Source organism: Microcaecilia unicolor, chromosome 5, assembly GCF_901765095.1.
Source record: "Microcaecilia unicolor chromosome 5, aMicUni1.1, whole genome shotgun sequence".
Taxonomy (NCBI): Eukaryota; Metazoa; Chordata; class Amphibia; order Gymnophiona; family Siphonopidae; genus Microcaecilia; species Microcaecilia unicolor.
The window spans coordinates 152,955,846-152,978,379 of record NC_044035.1 but is presented as its reverse complement, the minus strand read 5'-3'; the positions used below and the strand labels follow the sequence as shown (position 1 = coordinate 152,978,379).

The 22,534-nt window shown below is 46.5% G+C and overlaps 1 protein-coding gene across 1 annotated transcript in view; it reads right to left on the bottom strand.

Annotated features, from left to right (window-relative positions):
* The window catches only part of KIF7 (kinesin family member 7), a 138,247-nt gene that overhangs the window by 12,253 nt on the left and 103,460 nt on the right, over positions 1-22,534 (bottom strand). Inside the window, exons 14-17 of the mRNA XM_030203433.1 lie at positions 14,932-15,108; positions 13,099-13,314; positions 6,115-6,321; positions 1,544-1,742 (exon numbers count right to left, since the gene is read on the bottom strand). Coding sequence (XP_030059293.1) covers positions 1,544-1,742; positions 6,115-6,321; positions 13,099-13,314; positions 14,932-15,108 — 799 coding nt within the window. The remainder of the gene's footprint in view (positions 1-1,543; positions 1,743-6,114; positions 6,322-13,098; positions 13,315-14,931; positions 15,109-22,534) is intronic.

Genomic DNA, 22,534 nt, shown 5'->3' with positions numbered 1-22,534 from the left:
GAGCCGGCCAAAATCGGCTTTCCCTTATACCGATTTGTCTGGCTTCAGGAGATGGCCGGCCATCTCCCGATTTGTGTTGGAAGATGGCCGGTGATCTCTTTCGAAAATAAGCTGGATATGCTCTTAAAATGAATGAAAATAGGGGATAAATTTAGGAGCCGAAGGGGGTTGTTTTAAAAGCATTGTGTGTAACTTAATAGTATTCTATAAGTTGCACACATAAGTTGGAGACATGCCCATGCTCTATGTCCCGCCCACACATATTCCCCCCCCCCCCCCTCCATTTATGCACTGTCTTATAGAAGAGCATGTAGTGCTCTTATGAACGCACGGCCCTTGTAACTGCAGACACCCACTTATAGAATTGCCTTTCACATCTTTTGCCTTGCCGTTCCCACAAAAATGAAGAAAACAATCTCAGCTTTGTCAAACATTCAAAATATCATCCCACTACTCCTTTAAAGGTGCATATTGTGGCTCCAACACCCCTGCTTAATCAATAGTCTAAACCTTGGTATTGATATTCAAAGGATTTGTCCAGTCAATTTCAGGGGTTAAGATTTTCATTTTTGAATTTGACATTTCAACCACTGTACATCTCTGGAATTAAAGTGAGGAGTCATCAGAGATGTATGAGGAAGGGCTAAAGCTAACTTGATAAGAACATAAGCATTGCCATACTGAGACAGACTGAAGGTCCATCAAGCTCAGTATCCTGTTTCCAATAGTGGCCAATCCAGGTCACAAGTACCTGGCAAGATCCCAAAAGAGTAAAATAGATTTTATGCTGCTTATCCCAGAAATAAGCAGTGGATTTTCCCCAGGTCCATCTTAATAATGGCTTATGGACTTTTCTTTTAGGAAATTGTCCAAATCTTTTTTAACCTCTGCTAAGCTAACTGCTTTTACCACGTTCTCTGGCAACAAATTCCAGAGTTTAATTACACATTGCATGAAGAAATATTTTCTCCAATTTGTTTTAAATTGGTAGTTTCATTGCATGCTCCCCAGTCCTTGTATTTTTGAAAAGAGTAAACAAGCAATTCACATCTACCTGTTCCACTCCACTCAATATATTATATCTTCCCTCAGTGTCTCTTCTCCAAGCTGAAGAGTCCTAACCTCTTAAGGCTTTCCTCATAGGGAAGTTGTCCCATCCCCTTTATCATTTTTATCACCCTTCTCTGTACCTTTTTGAATTCCGCTATAATTTAGTGTTATTCTGTTAAGTTAACTAGTAAATATTGGTTAGATGAAACATCTGTTATAAAAGTTAACCCAATAGCATATCAGGTTAACTTTAACCAAATACATTCAACCGGTTATCTTTTCGAATATCCTGGTTAAAGTTAACCAAATTGGTTATTGAGTTAACTTTCTCCACACCAAGCCCACAGAGTATCAGCCCCCTTAAACAAATGGCATATGATGTCAAGATTCTATCCATACCTTCACTAACGTCGTAGCCTAATATAAAGAAAGAGAGAACTGGGAAAAAAATGGATATGGTAGGGCAGAAGGGAAAAAACACTCTTCCGGTTACCTTGACATTGTTGCAGCAAAAGCTGTAGGTTCCTTTCATGTTCCTTCTGCTGTAACATCAGCTGACGGTCCACTTCAAGTCGCTGGCGTTCCACTGCTGCCTCCAGCCAGTACACCAGACGCTGCATTTCTTCTAGCTGCATCTCTAGTTCTGCAAAGGCCATCTGTTGCTTGTGCTCCTCTTCCCGCAGTGTTACCACCTGTAAAGATAATGCTTCCATCATCTACTAAAATTTGTGAGACGGTTCCTGAGGCACAACAATATGTGAGACAAATACTGAGTACAGGAGATGAATGATTAACGGATACTGCTGCGACTGGGAAGGACATGGAGCAGATATAGTTGAATATGTTGGATTTAAATTACTGACAATGTTAAAATATTTGAGTTAAGGAAGTTGAAAATCTTTGGATAAAATGACCTTAATGGTACAAAGTGATAACCTGAGTTTGGATTGATTAAGCTAGATTCTGGGGTCATGACAAACATAAGATCCGAATGAATATCGGGCCAGTTCTGGATTCAGACAGAAGCTCAGGGACGCATATCAATGGACATTCATGAAAGAGATTAGGATTCACTCCGGTGGTTTTTTTTTCTTTTTTTGACTCTTTACATTGTCTCTCCTTTCTTTTTTTCTTTTGGTAAAAATTGTGAATTGGTTTCAGAGGCCCAACAATAAGTATGAGACAACAAAAAAAGGAGATGATGATTCAAGTGATCGGATAAGGTGAATCTGTGGAATAACGCAGGCAACTGGAGTGCATTGGATTACAAAATTGAGAATAAAGCGGCAGGTAACTGTGAGTTGGAACTTTCAGGAAACTGACTACAGGAGTCAAGCGTCCTTGAAGACATGAAACAGGGTAAACCATGAAAGGTTACAACTTAGGAAAATATTTATGACCGAGGCCTAGACAATAAATATACGCTGCAAGAGAAATTTATCGGTCTACAATAAGAATAATAGGTTGAGGAGGCAACTTGAGCAACCGTTGTCACGTTTTCTTGGATTACAACTGCTGATTGGAAGAGGAAACTTGATCAGCCGTCTTAATGATTGCGGATTACAACTGCTGATTGGATAGGTGGGAGCCAAGGCGGGCATCTACAGACAATATTACTATCCAACAAGAGAGGAGATTTGGAGGTAGCATGGAAGGCATAGTGGAGGAGTAACTGTTGGTCTACCTGACAAGCTGGAATTAAACACTAATGAGGATAATGCTTAACAGATATAAGACACTATCACTCCTTTGGGACAGAAAGGAGGGAAGAATTGGTGATGAAATATATGTAGGCAATGAAAAGACATTAGATTAAGGGAATTATAATGTTAAAGGTTAATGTTGGAGTTATTATATATAATATACAAGAATCCAAAATATAGGAAAGGGCATTGCCACAATGTAAAGGAACTGTTATATTGAGTAAAGTTATTTAGAAAGGATAGACCACTGACAAAGAGAAGAGGTACCCTTGAATATGAGGAGAGAGAGGGAGGAAAGGGGAATTAATATAAGGGCTCATATAAATAAGAGGGAAGTAAACTTTGGAACAGAGGTCAATTATATGGAATGTAGAGAGGGGCGTAAACGTGACTAGTCCCACAAATAGGGACGAAGCACAGAGGGGTAATAGGGAACATGGGAGGAAGGGAAGTAGTAGGGAGGGATGGGAGGCTAAGGGGGGGGAGGAGTTGGGGAGGGTTAGGGAGCAGGGGGAAGCAAATAGATGTAAGTCAGATAAAGAATAAGGAAGAGAAAAATGGTACTATACAGCATAAGAGAATGTGTGGGGAATACATGATAAGAGGGGGGAACCATAGGCTGGGGTGGTTGTTCCCGGAAGATAAAGAGCTTTTGTGGGTGATCGGATGCCACCACAACCCGTGAAAGATGGTTAAAATAGTGACCTGGAATGTGGGAGGCATCGGATCACCAGTAAAGCGCTCTAAGATATTAAAATATCTACAGAGAATCAGAGCGGATGTTGCTCTTTTACAAGAGACGCACCTGAATGAGATAGAGCATGAAAAACTTAAAAAATGGTGGGTAGGAGAATGCATTGGTTCACCCGCAAAAGGGAGAAAAGGTGGAGTGGTTGTCCTAATAAGAAAGGGGGTGGTAGACAAGATTTGTGATGTAATTAAAGACCCAGAAGGAAGATACATCTTTTGCAAGGTAATATTGGCAAGGAGACAAATACTATTGGGTAGTGTTTATGCACCAAACCAAATGGATACCAAATTTTATCAACAGCTACTAGGGCATTTAATAGTGGAAGACTCTTCCCAATTAATTTTGGGAGGAGACTTTAATACAGTATGGGACCCGCAGATAGACAAATCAAATGCCACACAGACACCAACTCACTGGATGTCAAAGGGACTACCGAACTTATGTTCCCTTTTGGACCTATTGGACATCTGGAGAGTTCTTCATCCACAAGATAGAGATTACACACATATGTCTAGAGCACATAACACACAGTCAAGGATAGACTATCTACTGATGTCACGCACATTAATGGGAGAGATCCAGGATACCCAAATAGGACCGTATGCAATATCCGATCATGCGGAAGTTTGGGCGACTTGGAACCCTGGGGAGGCGGGAGGTAAATTTAAGCAATGGACATTCCCAAGTTATTTGACCCATAATGCGGGATTTCGGGAACATTTGTTGAAAAGTTGGAAGGAATATAAAGGTTTTAACGAGAAAAAAAAAAAAAAAGATAATGCTTCCCTCAGTCACAGTCCTTCTCCACCTCACATACTAAGTTCTAGAGCACTGTACAAGCCTTTCAAGGTGCCCAATACCTATTGTTTCTATATTCTTCTTGTCCTAACTGTGTTGTTATTTACTGAATGCCTGTATATTCAGCACTGTATAAGGTAAATTGTTTGCAGCTCATGTCCCAAAATGATTACAACTGGAGGTTAAGTGGACAAGGGTGACAGGACTCGTTGAAGCTCACAGGAAAGAAAACCAGATAGAGGTGGGAGTGGATTTAGATTCCCATTTTCTGGACTACTTACTGCCACAGCACAGCCATCCTGTGCACTTCCTCGTCCTGAAGGAAGAAAAGCGCATGGTGATAAGGTGTGCAGGCTACATCTTGCACCATTGTGTTTGCAGCACTGTAGGTTATGGGCATGCTCAGGACACAAAGCTTTGATGACTCTACTTACACACAATTGAAGAATTAAGCAACGCTACACCATACAGGGCCAGATTCTATATATAGCGCCTAAAAAATCTGCAAGGTAAACATTCTGCCTACGTATATTCTATAAGCGATGCCTAATTAGGTGTGGTATATTGAATACACTTAGTTGATATTCCAGTGCCTAAAAGTGAACATACTGCAGCAGGACATGTTTATACACTCCTACCCTAGCTGAGATAATATTTAACCATCTTTCTGACCTCATGCGCAACTCTCTTTAAATCAGTCACCTTACTTTCTAACTCTTCTTACTCTCGTACCTATCTATATGTTACATCTTTGCTTTATTTTGATTTATTTACAAACAAACATACTGCCCATCTACTAAAATGTTCTATTACGTATTGTGTTGACATTGTAAGTAGTATACTATGGCATACTTTGTATTGTTATTTGAATATTTTTACTGCTGTAATTGCCTATTGCTCATGTTTGATCTATGAGGAAAGGCTAAAGCGGCTCAAGGCTCTTCAGCTTGGAGAAAAGGCGGCTGAGGGGAGATATGATAGAGGTCTATAAAATAAGCAGTGGAGTTGAACGGGTAGATGTGAAGCGTCTGTTCACGCTTTCCAAAAGTACTAGGACTAGGGGGCATGCGATGAAGCTACAATGTAGTAAATTTAAAACGAATCAGAGAAACTTTTTCTTCACTCAACGTGTAATTAAACTCTGGAATTCGTTGCCAGAGAATGTGGTAAAGGCAGTTAGTTTAGCGGAGTTTAAAAAAGGTTTGGACGGTTTCCTAAAGGAAAAGTCCATAGACCGTTATTAAATGGACTCGGGGAAAATCCACTATTTCTGGGATAAGCAGTATAAAATGTTTTGTACATTTTTGGGATCTTGCTGGGTATTTGTGACCTGGATTGGCCACTGTTCGAAACAGGATGCGGGGCTCGATGGACCTTTGGTCTTTCCCAGTATGGCAATACTTATGTACACCACCTTGACTTAGTTCCTTCAAAAAGGCGGTAAATAAATCCTAATAAATAAATAAAAACAATCCGTGTCCATTTATACCAACGAAAATAGCAAGAACAGATCAAGTATGCGTATTTTACACCTCATTCATGTCATATTCTATAAGTGCATCTCAGAGGGGAGGGGAAGACAAGGGTTGATTGCAAGTAAAACGTCAGTTTGAAAGATTGTTGTATGGATCATGATGGTCTTTACCTGCCATAATTTACTATGTTACTATGTATGTCAGACCTAATTTTTCTACTCATGACTGCATCAATAGAAGAATCTCTCTTCCAGTCCCCACATCACAAGAAGAAACATTCTTTCTTCGCTCTCCCTCTCCTTACCCAATCTTTTTTCCCTCTATCTTTGTGTCTTACCTTGTCAAAGTATTTACAGAGCAGTGCTCGTGTCTCAGAAGAAGAGAGGTAGCTCAGCTTGGTCATGAGATTCATTTCACATTGGGACAGCATGCTTGCTGAAGCTCGCAGGACTCGCTGTCTGCGTGTGATCGCTTCATTCTTGTACTCGATTGCAGCATCCAGAGCTTCTATTGCTTCATCCAGCTGGAAGAGGATCCGTTCTTCCTAACAGTAAAGCACAATGTGAGCATTTGACTTTCTTATACAAAAAACCATCAAATACTGCTTTCTTCTGGGTCAAACAGAATGTGTGTTGACTCTAGTACAGAAAGCAAAGTCCACACAATTTCCTTCAACAATATCTGCTCTCATGCAATATGCAGTAGGATATCAAGGCAGTGGAAAGGAGCACCCAGAATGGTACAGAACGCTCCTGCTAGCTCAACCAAGGGAACCACTCTGTCAACTCAGTACTAGTTTACAGGTTCAAATTTCAGAATCCTTAATTTTATAGCCAGGCTATAGCACTATGGGCCTAGCACTGCATCAAATGCAGTGATGGCAGTCGTGGGATCCCGGATAGACGTTGAAGATAGAACGCCACTTCTTGCTGTGAAGCTTCACAGGTTCCCTGTTATTGCAGCTAGGCTCACCAGTCTACTGCTTATCCTTGGGGTCCGTAGTATAGAATCGTTACTCTTTGGGATTCTGCCAGGTAATTGTGAGCTGGATTAGTCATTGTTAGAAGCAGGATACTGGGCCAGATGGTCCATCAGTCTAACCCAGTACAGTTATTCTTAGTCCCTTGTCCAAGGTCTACATTTACAGTAGTGGAATACAACTTTTATCACACACTGAACCAATTTAGCAAGTAAGTTGCCCTTAAAAAGCCACAATCTGAGAAACTGTTAGGGTAAACTCTGACACTATCTTTATAGAACTACTAGTGGAACCAAGCCCGTTTTGTCAACAATGAAACGGACCCTAGGAAGGCTCTCGTGTAAGCGTTTTTTTCTCTCTCCCCTCCATGTCCAGCGATTCTTCCCTCCCATCCCATCCATGTCCAGGGATTCTCCTCTTCCCTGCCCTCCCATCCGTGTCCCATGATTCTCTCCTCTTCTCTCCTCCCATCCATGTCCATCGATTCTCCTCGATGTCCCAGGATTCTCCCCTCCCCTCCATGTCCAACGATTTGTACCTGAACGTTCTCTGGCTGGCTGGCTTCCATTCCGTTCATAACATCCTGACGTCAGCTCGCCTCCAGCGTTCACTTCCCTCTCACTGTTCCGCCCTCCTCTGACATCATTACGTCTTTACGTGAGGGCGGGACAGTGAGAGGGAAGAACGCTGGAGGCCTGCTGATGTCATGAGATGTTACGAACCCAGCCAGCCAGCCAGAGAACGTTGGAGGTACAAATTATTATATTGGAAGTGTGAAGCAGCAAAACTCTAGGACTGGTTTATAGTCATCCTGAATTCCAGATCTTACCAATAAACAATAACACATTTGGCACACATTGCATAAAACAAAAGATTGTAAGTGTACGAAAAGTGCTTCAGTTCTTCCTAAATCAGCTAGTAAATTACTTGTTTTTAATGAGATATATATATTCTCAAGACTTCCAAATTATACAAAAATTGCCTGTTTTGTAACAGTATGTTTTTCTGCAGTTATTTCTTCAAACTTATTTATTTCATTTAAAACATTTTTTATCCCGCACTATCCCACAATTCTAAGCGAGCTGTGGAGAAACAGTGTGTTTTAAGCCCGTAAAATGTATTATTTCCCTGTTTTAATTATGTCCTGAAGTGTATTTATCCTATTTGCCCAGCAGGTGGTGTTTCTTTTCTGTAAAGCTGTCACAGGGAACTGAATGTTCTTTTTCTTTAACACAAGCAGGAAGCAAGCTCTGATCAGCCTGAGTTTGAAACTACCCAGCAGCAGTTGCTGGCTGTTGATTCAGTTGTAGCCCGGGAGAAGAGACAGACAGATCTCTTTGCTAAGGGCTCTGTGAACAGTTATATGCCCTGATCTCCCCAGGTACTTTATAGGAAGTAAGCAAATGTTTAGTAAATGTTATAATTGATATTTCAGTTACCTGTTATTGTTTGCTATTTGCACTATTTCGTTCCACTGTTCAATATTTTTAAGAGAATAAACATAATTGTTTGTTTGCCCTGTTTGTCTGGACTGATAAAGAATCCTGGTAGTTTGTGTGTTGGGTCTGTGAGTACTTTCTGGGACCTGTGGGCAGGGCCGTGCCGATGCGGTAAGCGCCCACCTCTGGAGGGCGCCGCCGCGGTGCTTACCCTCGCCCCGCCGAGGCCTTTAAATCTTTTGGTCGCCCCGGGTGTCACCAGAAAGGGGGGTGCCGCCGCTCCTCCCGCTGCTCTTCATCCTGGCACCCCCCCCCGCACCAGCCCTTTAAATTTATTTGCCGACGCGATAGTGAGCGCAGCACCTCGTGTGGAAGTAAAGGAAGCGGATCCGATCATCTCATTGGGCCTTCCCTCACTATCCCGCCCTCCTCTGACGCAACTTCCTATTTCCTCTAGGGCGGGACAGTGCAGGAAGGCCCAATGAGATGATCGGATTCGCTTCTTTTACTTCCACACGAGGTGCTGCGCTCGCTATCGCGTCGGCAAACAATTTCTTTTTAAAGACGGGTGGCAGGGAGAAGACGAGGCAGGGTGAGGGTGGGGGACAGATGGGGTGACCGTGAAGGTGGGGGAGGACTCGGATAGCAGAAGGGACTGGGTGGGAGACAGATGGGGTGAGGGGGACTCGGATGGGCAGAAGGGACTGGGTGGGAGACAGATGGGGTGAGGGTGGGGGGCACTTGGATAGCAGAAGGGACTGGGTGGGAGGCAGATGGGGTGAGGGGGACTTGGATGGGCAGAAGGGACTGGGTGGGAGACAGATGGGGTGAGGGTGGGGGGCACTTGGATAGCAGAAGGGACTGGGTGGGAGGCAGATGGGGTGAGGGGGACTTGGATGGGCAGAAGGGACTGGGTGGGAGACAGATGGGGTGAGGGGGACTCGGATGGGCAGAAGGGACTGGGTGGGAGACAGATGGGGTGAGGGTGGGGGGCACTTGGATAGCAGAAGGGACTGGGTGGGAGGCAGATGGGGTGAGTGGGACTCGGATGGGCAGAAGGGACTGGGTGGGAGACAGATGGGGTGAGGGGGACTCGGATGGGCAGAAGGGACTGGGTGGGAGACAGATGGGGTGAGGGGGACTCGGATGGGCAGAAGGGACTGGGTGGGAGACAGATGGGGTGAGGGTGGGGGGCACTTGGATAGCAGAAGGGACTGGGTGGGAGCCAGATGGGGTGAGGGGGACTCGGATGGGCAGAAGGGACTGGGTGGGAGACAGATGGGAGAAGGGGCATGGAGCTGGAACTGGGGTCTGAAAAGTGAGCAGGAGGGAGAATGGGGTCATGCCTGGGGCAGGGGTGGATGGGAGAATCAATGGATCTGGAACTAGGGGCAGCCGCAGGTGGGAACTGGGAGCCGAAAAGAGGGGGCAGTGAGAGAGGGGGGATAGATCCTGGATGGAATGGGGAGTGAGAGGGAGGGCAGACCCTGAATGGATGGGAGGGGGAAAGAGAGAGGGCAAATGGTGAATCGAAGGAGCAGAGAGAAAGGGCAGACAGTGGATAGAAGGGAGTGAAAGAGCAGACAGTGGATGGAAGGGGGCAGAGATAGAGGGCAAATGCTAGAGGGAAAGGAGAGAGAGAGGGCAGATGGTGGATGGAAGGGGGAGAGAGAGATGGCAGACTGGGACAGATGGTGGATGGAAGGGGCAGAAATAGAGGGCAGATGTGGATGGAAGGAACATTAGAGAGGGCAGACACTGGAGAGCAGAGAGAGAGCGAAGACAGATGCTGGATGGAAGGAAGACGGTGAAAAGAAGATAAGGAAAGCAGAAACCAAAGACAACAAACTGTAAATATATATTTTTATTATTTTGCTTTAGGATATAGTATTTTAGCTGTGTTAATAAATGTTTATAAATAGAACATGTAAATAAGGTAATCTTTTTATTGGACTAATTTTAATACATTTTGACTTAACTTTCAGAGAACAAAACCCCCTTCCTCAGATCAGGATAGGATACTGTAACAGCACTATACTGTATTGACCTGAGGAAGGAGATTTTGGCCTCTGGAAGCTAAATGTATTAGTCCAATAAAATGGTATTATTTTATTTTCTGTATATGTTTTATTTCTATTTGTTAATTTGTAAAGTGGTGATTGGTATTTGTTAGTTTTTTCAAATTTACATCTGCTGTCTTTATATTTTGCACAGTACTAGGGGACATTTTCTGTTTCTGTGGTGTTGCATTGTATGCAGAGTCTGGCATCGGGGGTTCAGTTTAATTTTTGTCTAAATAGAAAGTTTATGATTACTTATCCTATAGTGGATTAGGGTGTATCTGTGTTTGAAAAAGACATGGCTTTCAGTTGGCATTGACTGTGCAGGATCTACGATCTGTACTATTCTGTCTGGTTTCGTTTTACAATAGGTGAATTGATGTTCTAGTGCTCACTGTAGTGTTTAAGATGCTTTCCTTTTCCTTGTGTGACTCGTAGAAACGACTGCTTATGGTATGGTAAAATTGCTCTATAGGTCGTGAGTGTTTTGTATTCTCGGTATGCCTAGTACTGGATTTGGGGGGGGGGGTGTTAAACAATGACCGGCCCCGGGTGTCAACTACCCTAGCTACGCCACTGCTGCCGACGTCTCCCTTCCCTTGCACTCGTTGGTTCCCTCAGTGTCCCGCCTTCTTCTGACGTCAGAAGAAGGCGGACACTGAGGGAACCAAGAGCGCAAAGGGAAGGGAGACGTCGGCAGCGCTCCGCTTTCACTGACGCTGCTGCGACCGGAAGTAAAAGATTTAAAGGCCCCAGGGTGCGGAGGGAAGGGCAGAGAGGCATGGATGGGAGGGCAGGGCCCAGGGAGAGGACAAATTGCTGGAAGGGAAGGGGAGGGGAGAGAGGATTGCTGGCTATGGATGGAGGAGGGAAGGGCAGAGAGGGACAAGGATGGACATGGGGGCCCAGGGAGAGGACAAATTGCTGGAAATGGAGGGGAGGGGATAGAGGAGGCAAGGATTGCTGGCTATGGATGGAGGAGGGAAGGGCAGAGAGGGACAAGGATGGACATGGGGGCCCAGGGAGAGGACAAATTGCTGGAAATGGAGGGGAGGGGAGAGAGGAGGCTTGCTGGCTATGGATGGAGGAGGGAAGGGCAGAGAGGGCCAAGGATGGACATTGGGGGCCCAGGGAGAGGACAAATTGCTGGAAATGGAGGGGAGGGGAGAGAGGAGGCTTGCTGGCTATGGATGGAGGAGGGAAGGGCAGAGAGGGACAAGAATGGACATGGATGGGAGGGCAGGACCCAGGGAGAGAGGAGAAATTGCTGGAAATGGATATAGAGCAAGAAATGAAGAAGAAAGGAGAAAAGTAAAGAAATAAATGGAAAGGAAGCCCTGGAAATGGAGTTAAGAGGACAGATAGCAGCAGACTCAGATACTGGGCCAGCATGATCGGAAAAAGAAAGTCACCAGACAACAAAGGTAGAAAAAAATTATTTTATTTTCATTTTAGCATTTGGAATATGTCCACTTTGAGAATTTACATCTGCTATCTTATTTTGCAATGTATAGCAATTTGTTTCTAAGAATATTGCTGACAATTCCTTTCAGTGTGGCAAGTGGTGAGCGATCATTTTCATGGGGGGGGCGTGATCATTTTCACGGGGGGGGGGGGGGCGCCAACTGATAGTCTGCAGGGGGGCGCCAGAGACCCTAGGCACGGCCCTGCCTGTGGGACACTGGGCGTGTGGCCCCAGTAACCTAGAAATCACTGGGGCCACACGGGAGACTCGCCCAGAGGTGGTTGTGACCCAGTTGGTGGGAGGAGGGTGCTAGATCACAAACAGCAGGTGCAGGCGGACCTGAGCTGTGCTGGGGATAGACCCTCTAAGTGGCCACAGGCGGGTGGCTGTGCATTTTGTGACATGAGCTATGCTGTATACAGAAATATTCCCTACTCTTCCCTTCTGATAACACCTAACCTGAAACAAAAACTATTAAGTGGTAAGCTTCAAGTAGAATGCCAAACATAAGAAAATGAGACAAAACCCTGCAAGATATGACAGAGAGACTGAACATAATTGCAGATAAAGACCTTAGCTGGGCTTATCTAGTCTGCCCATCCACATCGAATGGCCGCTTAGCTTTATAATCCCCTTTGCTCCCTCAGAGATCCTCTGTGCTTGTCCCATGCTTTCCTGGATTCAGATGCTATCCTTGTCTCCACTACCACAACTGGGAAGCTGTTCTTTGCATTTTGTTCCTCCTTTTTTAAATTCTCTTCTAATAGATGCTAGTTCTAAGACTCAAAAAAGGTGTTAAGATCTTTTTTGTTGTTGTTACATTTGTACCCCGCGCTTTCCCACTCATGGCAGGCTCAATGCGGCTTACATGGGGCAATGGAGGGTTAAGTGACTTGTCCAGAGTCACAAGGAGCTGCCTGTGCCTGAAGTGGGAATTGAACTCAGTTCCTCAGTTCCCCAAGACCAAAGTCCACCACCCTAACCACTAGCCACTCCTCCACGTGCATATCCTGATTATTAACTTCTCTCTAATACAGCCTGGGTCAGGCTCCCTTTCCTCTTGGATCCTGCAAATTGTTTCATGACCTTATGAATATTAAAATCATCTGATGTTATTAAATAATTAGAAAACTGAAAAAAGACATCTAGTCAGATCTAACGATTTCATTTGACACAGCATCAGATGCTCTATATAGGTAAGAAAGATAGGGGCTTCCAGGTTAACCAACAAATGCTCCAGTCCTGGCTTTTGAACCAAATTCTGACCAGCAAAATGGCTACTGCGAACTCCAGCAGCAGACTCATGCCAAAACCATAACTAAAACCAAAATTTGGTTGGCCTTTAATCCGGACCCTTCCCTTATCTAAACAGATTTACCTCAGAAGACAGAAGGTCCCCTTGCCGCAGTTTGCTGTCTATTTCTAGTCTCTGCTTCAGTAAAAGCTCCTTCTCTTGCCTCAGGTTGGAGATCTGATGCCGGATCTGTTGCTGGTTGTGGGCACTGCCTTGGCGCAGTTGTCCATTCTTTTCCATTAGTTCCTTTTCTAGATCCTCCAGGCGACTGGACACCCGTACTATATCATTGCTGAGGGCCTGGGGTAAAGAGTAGAGGGAGAGGGACAGCAGTTTTAGTTTCATAACTGAATCATACCTGCCTTCTCAAAATGATGGCATCTCACTCTACTGATCTTGAACTTGTATTTTATCAAGACTATAGCCATTCCTTTCTAAATCAAGAACCACAAACTTGCACTTACACTCCCATAAAAATGGAAAGGGAACTCTTTGCTCCTTATGAACTTTTTTCGTTGTTACATCTTACACGTAAGCAACTCCCACTTTGCCTGAGGAATAGTGTGATGCTACAGTCCATTCGAGAGGCATGGAAGGGACTAATACAGGCAGTGGGGGGGAGTCCCTCGACATCAGATCAGTTGACCCTCAGGGGGAATCCAGCTTTCATGCCAGGCCTAGATAACCCAACGTTTTTGGAGTGGGAGCGGATGGGAATAACCAAGATTGAACACCTATTAAGTGAAGAGGGGAATTTAATAGGGTACGAGGAATTACAGTCTCGGATCGGGGTGGCTTGGGGGGCTAGGTTAAACATTACATTTCAGCATTAGATCCAGACTTGCTACGGCAACGATTGGGAAGCAAACTACAAGATTTTTTCGGGGAACTGGAAGTCACGGGAATGTCAGTGTCAGCACTCCATAGAGCTTTGATTAGGCGTAAGCCCCCTAAAAACTTTGCAGAAATCAAGCAAAAATGGGAACAGGAATCGGGGACATCATTAACGGGTTGGAATGTGGGGCTCACATTGCAGGGAATTCCAGCCATTAGCCAGGACGAGAGGCTCCGGGAAAGTGGGTATAGAGTTATTTTACGGGCCTATATGTCGGGGCAACAATTGGCTCATGTAGATTTCCTGCAAGGGGCCACATGTGTTAAGTGCGGCCACTACCCACACACATTATATCATGCCTTCTGGGCATGCCCCGGAGTGAAGGCTTTCTGGGGGGAGATTACTAAATTCTTAACTCAACTGTTGGGGACCCCTGTGACAGGATCCTGGGACCACTTTGTGCTGAATATGCAAGGGGCATTTGGTAGGTGCTCTAAGACAGCTCGTCTCCTGAGCCGTAAATTGTGCTTGGTGGCCCAGAAAAGCATCTTACAATACTGGACTGTACCGGAGGTGCCAGCCTACTGGCACTGGAGAAATCAAGTACATCTGCTGGTTACTTGGGAAGCTAGGGGGGCTAAGGGGTCCCCGAAGAGTTTAGCGCGGTTCACACAGATTTGGGGTCCCTATTTACAGACATTGAGTCCTAAGGGGCGAAGCTTGCTTCTGAATAAGGGGTAAGAGGATACTATAAGGAGTCCCAGAGAGCGTCCAAACGATATATATGGCTCCACTAGGGGGGAAGGGGGGGGGGGTTGCCCTAGGACTATCAGAGTCCAAGCCCTGGGGCACGAGAGGGAGGGGTAGGGGGAGGGGGGAGGAAGTGTGTGTGTGTGGGGGGGGGGGGGGGATGAAAAGGGGAAAAAGCAAAAATTGATGACAGATTTCTACACTAGCTTTTGTTATGTATGTTATGTTGTGGCTATGTTATTAAGGCCAGATATGGAATATGTCTAATTTTGATTGTCATCAATAAAAATGTTGAAAACTTAAATCAAGAACCACAGAACCTCAGTCCTCACCTGGCTAGACTGGAGTCTTTTGCTCTCCAAGTCCTGCTTTTCCTGTAGCAGTGCCTCTTTTTTGTTCACTATCATTTCTCGTTTCTTGAGCTCCTCTTCCAGTTCTTCCAGAGCACGACGCTGCTCAAGGACTTTATCCATCTCTAGGTCGAGCCACTTCTTCTGCTCTTCAATTTTCTAATGGTATAAGACAAAAATTTTTTTTGAAAGTGACACCAAAGATGAACAAGGCAGAGCACACTTCACTTTTGCCATCAAACTAATCTTCAATTATAGATTTAGTTTACAGCTTTTCAGTAGTAGCTCAAACCACATTCCATTCAGGTACTATAGATATTTTCTAGCCCCAGAGGGTTTACAATCTGACGGCTTCTTTTACAAAGCCATGCTACTAATTCTTGGTGTGGCAAACGAGAGGAAGCCCATTCAATTCCTATCGGATTCCTCTAATTTGTCATGTGGGAATCGCTAGTGTGGCTTTGCAAAAGAAGCCCTATATTTGTACTTAAGGTCACAAGGAGCATCAGTCGTATTTGGATTCTGGCTGTCCTAATTTTCAGCCCACTGCTCTAACCTAGGCTACTCCTTCACTCCACGCTGAAGGATAACTGGAAACCCTTTCCTGACACCCCCCCCCCCCCCAGCATACTTATTACTGATATTTCAGAAAGAAAAGTTGTCAGAATTAATCCAGAGTAGAAATGTTTTCTCCAAAAATCGTGAAGTAATTAGCAGTATGTGAATTTTTATGTGTCCTTTTCCACGTGAAGCGAGACACCGACCTGCGTTGACCCTTAAAACATAATGTACGATTTCACCAGAAATTAAGCCTGAAAGGTGTCACATCTGTTGGTGCTTAAGCACCTCCAATATTGAACAAATGCCTTTACTATGACCTGGGAGTAAGCAATTGTATTGAATTTAGCCCCCCCCAATCATTTTGAAAAGTTGGCTCTTATGGTCTGGTAGATGGCTTGGCACCAGCCACACAAAGAAAACAGGCAATGAGGGCAGGTAGAAAGCACTTCTTCTCTCTAGTGCTGCTGCTCCCAACACCTCCCATCTACTAGTTACTAGTAAGAGTGCTGATAATCAAGAAGACATAGCAGGTGGCAACTGAGAGAGAAGTGCATCACACTTGCCACCTTGCACATGCCGTAGTCACTAATCCGTTCAGCAAAGTATGTTTTTATGCCCCTTTTCATATCTTTGCCTACTTCATAATAAGTTCTATGATATTTTACTTACTTCACATTCTTGGCTGTAGCTAGTTTATTTTCTCATCATTGCTTCAGTGACTATTTTTTCAGATGCGTTTTTTTCCATTTCTCATGAGTTTTTTCTATCTACAGATTATCTTTTCAGATGCATTTTTTTTCTTTATGACTCTGGTTTCTTACTGTCCACACATTAAACTAGCACTGGTATACTATTCTCTCGGTCACTCCTCTATTAGCCTGGGTTTCATTGTCAACACATATAATTAGCGCTGTCATATTTTTTTCTTATTGAAAGTACAGATTACCACCACGAAAGAAAATTTGAAAATGAGCCAAAGTACTAAGATGTTTGATAAAAAGATTGATGAATTAAAAACAACGATACACCAGTTCAAAGAATCTACGAGACAGCTGAAGATTAAAAAATTAAGAAGAGATGAGAGAGATTATCAGATGGATAGAGTATATACTTGGCAGAAAAGAGAAGTAAGAATGACCAATAGAAAAAGGGTGGCTTTTGAAGGATCATCAGGAGACAGTGATGAAGTGGGCACGGGAAGTGACCTTGAACCGCTTGAGCAAGAACGACCAAAAACAAGAGCAAGGGTGGGCCAATCAAAACAGCCATTGATCAAGGATCGAGACCGAGGGCGGTTGGAAGCACCTCGGGGGAAGAACACTCGGAAACAGTAATAAATCTATCCTCGTATCCCCTTTCATATATACAGAAGCAAGTATTACATCTGGGGCTAGGATTTGTTCCAACAACCCTGCATGATGGCTTCCGTCTGCGTATAGCATTACAAAATTTTTTTAGAAAATTGCAGTGCCGGATATATTTTTTGGAGAATGCCAGTGGGATGGATACATCTATAGTGAAACCCATATCGAGGTGGGTTCCCCCTGGCCCTATGAATGCCATGGTTTCAACATTCAAAGACATAATACTTCGGGATTTGGAGGCGTTGGAGGCTGAGTTGAGTGGGGGACACAGAAGAAAGAATAATTTGTCTTTTAAACAGTGGGAAGCATTAAAACAGCTTCAGGAACATCCTGATATTATAATTGGCAAAGCGGACAAAGGGGGAGCTACGGTCATCTGGGGGAGAGATGAATATTGTGAAGAGGCAGAGCGTCAGCTAGCGGATACAAGAGCATATAAAATTTTGGATGAGGACCCTATGGAGATCTTACAGGAGAAGATCAAGCAGCTGGTGGAGCCGGCAGTTGAAGATCATATTTTGACTTTAAAGGAAGGACGTTTTTTGTTAGAAGAAAATCCGCAAACTCCAAAGATATACTTTGAACCCAAAATCCATAAAGCATTGATTCATCCGCCTGGACGCCCAATTGTGAGTACTAGGTCCTCAGTGTTGGAGCCACTCTCAAAGTTTTTGGATATATTTTTACACAAATTTGTAGGTGAGATGCCATCTTACTTGAAGGATTCTTCACATTTTTTGAGAGAGATAACATTGATTGAGGATGTTACAGATGAGACATGGCTGGTCACTTTGGACATAGTCTCTTTATATACGAGAATTCCACAACAGGGGGCACTAGATATCATTCGAGAGAAAATGCAACAAAGGACGGAGCATCTACGCATCCCTACAGATTTATTGATGCATATGGCGAAAATGGTGATACAAAATAATTATTTTTGGTATAACGATCGATTCTATGAGCAGACGGAAGGAGTGGCAATGGGGGCTACTTTAGCCCCCTCAGTGGCCACATTAAGCTAATGCTACATACCTGTAGAAGGTATTCTCCGAGGACAGCAGGCTGATTGTTCTCACTGATGGGTGACGTCCACGGCAGCCCCTCCAATCGGAAACTTCACTAGCAAAGTCCTTTGCTAGCCCTCGCGCGCCCGCGCGCACCGCGCATGCGCGGCCGTCTTCCCGCCCGAAACCGGCTCGAGCCGGCCAGTCCAGTATGTAGCAAGACAATACACTTCAAGGGAAGACTCAACTCCAAAGGGGAGGCGGGCGGGTTGGTGAGAACAATCAGCCTGCTGTCCTCGGAGAATACCTTCTACAGGTATGTAGCATTAGCTTTCTCCGAGGACAAGCAGGCTGCTTGTTCTCACTGATGGGGTATCCCTAGCCCCCAGGCTCACTCAAAACAACAACATTGGTCAATTGGGCCTCGCAACGGCGAGGACATAACTGAGATTGACCTAAAAAATTTACCAACTAACTGAGAGTGTAGCCTGGAACAGAACAAACAGGGCCCTCGGGGGGTGGAGTTGGATCCTAAAGCCCAAACAGGTTCTGAAGAACTGACTGCCCGAACCGACTGTCGCGTCGGGTATCCTGCTGCAGGCAGTAATGGGATGTGAATGTGTGGACAGAAGCCCACGTCGCAGCTTTGCAAATTTCTTCAATGGAGGCTGACTTCAAGTGGGCTACCGACGCAGCCATGGCTCTAACATTATGAGCCGTGACATGACCCTCAAGAGCCAGCCCCGCCTGGGCGTAAGTGAAGGAAATGCAATCTGCTAGCCAATTGGATATGGTGCGTTTCCCTACAGCCACTCCCCTCCTATTGGGATCAAAAGAAACAAACAATTGGGCGGACTGTCTGTGGGGCTGTGTCCGCTCCAGGTAGAAGGCCAATGCTCTCTTGCAGTCCAATGTGTGCAGCTGACGTTCAGCAGGGCAGGAATGAGGACGGGGAAAGAATGTTGGCAAGACAATTGACTGGTTCAGATGGAACTCCGACACGACCTTTGGCAGGAACTTAGGGTGAGTGCGGAGGACTACTCTGTTGTGATGAAATTTAGTGTAAGGGGCCTGGGCTACCAGGGCCTGAAGCTCACTGACTCTACGAGCCGAAGTAACTGCCACCAAGAAAATGACCTTCCAGGTCAAGTACTTCGGATGGCATGAATCCAGTGGCTCAAAAGGAGGTTTCATCAGCTGGGTGAGAACGACATTGAGATCCCATGACACTGTAGGAGGCTTGACAGGGGGCTTTGACAAAAGCAAACCTCTCATGAAGCGAACAACTAAAGGCTGTCCTGAGATCGGCTTACCTTCCACTTGGTAATGGTATGCACTGATTGCACTAAGGTGAACTCTTACGGAGTTGGTCTTCAGACCAGACTCAGACAAGTGCAGAAGGTATTCAAGCAGGGTCTGTGTAGGACAAGAGCGAGGATCTAGGGCCTTGCTGTCACACCAGACGGCAAACCTCCTCCAATGAAAGAAGTAACTTCTCTTAGTGGAGTCTTTCCTGGAAGCAAGCAAGATGCGGGAGACACCCTCTGGCAGACCCAAAGAGGCAAAGTCTACGCCCTCAACATCCAGGCCGTGAGAGCCAGGGACTGGAGGTTGGGATGCAGAAGAGCCCCTTCGTCCTGCGTGATGAGGGTCGGAAAACACTCCAATCTCCACGGTTCTTCGGAGGATAACTCCAGAAGAAGGGGGAACCAGATCTGACGCGGCCAAAAAGGAGCAATCAGAATCATGGTGCCTCGGTCTTGCTTGAGTTTCAACAAAGTCTTCCCCACCAGAGGGATGGGAGGATAAGCATACAGGAGGCCCTCCCCCCAATCCAGGAGGAAGGCATCCGACGCCAGTCTGCCGTGGGCCTGAAGCCTGGAACAGAACTGAGGGACCTTGTGGTTCACTTGAGATGCGAAGAGATCCACCAGGGGGGTGCCCCACGCCTGGAAGATCTGTCTCATCACACGGGAATTGAGCGACCACTCGTGAGGTTGCATAATCCTGCTCAACCTGTCGGCCAGACTGTTGTTTACGCCTGCCAGATATGTGGCTTGGAGCACCATGCCTTGACGGCGAGCCCAGAGCCACATGCTGACGGCTTCCTGACACAGGGGGCGAGATCCGGTGCCCCCCTGCTTGTTGACATAGTACATGGCAACCTGATTGTCTGTCTGAATTTGGATAATTTGGTGGGACAGCCGATCTCTGAAAGCCTTCAGAGCGTTCCAGATCGCTCGCAACTCCAGAAGATTGATCTGTAGATCGCTTTCTTGGAGGGACCACCGTCCTTGGGTGTGAAGCCCATCGACATGAGCTCCCCATCCCAGGAGAGACGCATCCGTGGTCAGCACTTTTTGTGGCTGAGGAATTTGGAAGGGACGTCCCAGAGTCAAATTGGAGCAAATCGTCCACCAATACAGGGATTCGAGAAAACTCGTGGACAGGTGGATCACGTCCTCTAGACCCCCAGCGGCCTGATACCACTGGGAGGCTAGGGTCCATTGAGCAGATCTCATGTGAAGGCGGGCCATGGGAGTCACATGAACTGTGGAGGCCATGTGGCCCAGCAATCTCAACATCTGCCGAGCTGTGATCTGCTGGGACGCTCGCACCTGCGAGACGAGGGACAACAAGTTGTTGGCCCTCGCCTCTGGGAGATAGGCGCGAGCCGTCCGAGAATCCAGCAGGGCTCCGATGAATTGGAGTTTCTGCACTGGGAGAAGATGGGACTTTGGGTAATTTATCACAAAACCCCAGTAGCTCCAGGAGGCGAATAGTCATCTGCATGGACTGCAGGGCTCCTGCCTCGGATGTGTTCTTCACCAGCCAATCGTCGAGATATGGGAACACGTGCACCCCCAGCCTGCGAAGCGCCGCTGCTACCACAGCTAGGCACTTTGTGAACACCCTGGGCGCAGAGGCGAGCCCAAAGGGTAGCACACAGTACTGGAAGTGGCGTGTGCCCAGCTGAAATCGCAGATACTGTCTGTGAGCTGGCAGTATCGGGATGTGTGTGTAGGCATCCTTCAAGTCCAGAGAGCATAGCCAATCGTTTTGCTGAATCATGGGGAGAAGGGTGCCCAGGGAAAGCATCCTGAACTTTTCTTTTACGAGATATTTGTTCAGGGCCCTTAGGTCTAGGATGGGACGCATCCCCCCTGTTTTCTTTTCCACAAGGAAGTACCTGGAATAGAATCCCAGCCCTTCTTGCCCGGATGGCACGGGCTCGACCGCATTGGCGCTGAGAAGGGCGGAGAGTTCCTCTGCAAGTACCTTCTTGTGCTGGAAGCTGTAAGACTGAGCTCCCGGTGGACAATTTGGAGGTTTTGAGGCCAAATTGAGGGTGTATCCCTGCCGGACTATTTGCAGAACCCACTGATCGGAGGTTATGAGAGGCCACCTTTGGTGAAAAGCTTTCAACCTCCCCCCGACTGGCAGGTCGCCCGGCACGGACACTTGGATGTCGGCTATGCTCTGCTGGAGCCAGTCAAAAGCTCGCCCCTTGCTTTTGCTGGGGAGCCGGGGGGCCTTGCTGAGGCGCACGCTGCTGACGAGAGCGAGCGCGCTGGGGCTTAGCCTGGGCCACAGGCTGTCGGGAAGGAGGATTGTACCTACGCTTGCCAGAAGTATAGGGACCAGTCTTCCTTCCCCCGAAAAATCGTCTACCTGTAGAGGTAGAAGCTGAAGGCTGCCGGCGGGCGAACTTGTCGAATGCGGTGTCCCGCTGGTGGAGAGACTCTACCACCTGTTCGACTTTTTCGCCAAAAATATTGTCCGCACGGCAAGGCGAGTCCGCAATCCGCTGTTGGAGTCTATTCTCCATGTCGGCGGCACGCAGCCATGAGAGCCTGCGCATCACCACACCTTGAGCAGCGGCCCTGGACGCAACATCAAAAGTGTCATAAACTCCTCTGGCCAGGAATTTTCTGCACGCCTTCAGCTGCCTGACCACCTCCTGAAAAGGCTTGGCTTGCTCGGGGGGAAGAGCATCAACCAGGCCCGCCAACTGCCGCACATTGTTCCGCATGTGGGTGCTCGTGTAGAGCTGGTAAGACTGGATCTTGGACACGAGCATAGAGGAATGGTAGGCCTTCCTCCCAAAGGAGTCTAAGGTTCTAGCGTCTTTGCCCGGGGGCGCCGAAGCATGTTCCCTAGAACTCTTAGCCTTCTTTAGGGCCAGATCCACAACTCCAGAATCATGAGGCAACTGCGTGCGCATCAGCTCTGGGTCCCCATGGATCCGGTACTGGGACTCGATCTTCTTGGGGATGTGGGGATTACTTAATGGCTTGGTCCAGTTCGCAAGCAATGTCTTTTTCAGGACATGGTGCAAGGGAACAGTGGACGCTTCCTTAGGTGGAGAAGGATAGTCCAGGAGCTCAAACATTTCAGCCCTGGGCTCGTCCTCCACAACCACCGGGAAGGGGATGGCCGTAGACATCTCCCGGACAAAGGAGGCAAAAGACAGACTCTCGGGAGGAGAAAGCTGTCTCTCAGGAGAGGGAGTGGGATCAGACGGAAGACCCTCAGACTCCTCGTCAGAGAAATATCTGGGATCTTCCTCTTCCTCCCACGAGGCCTCACCCTCGGTGTCAGACACAAGTTCACGGACCTGTGTCTGCAACCTCGCCCTGCTCGACTCTGTGG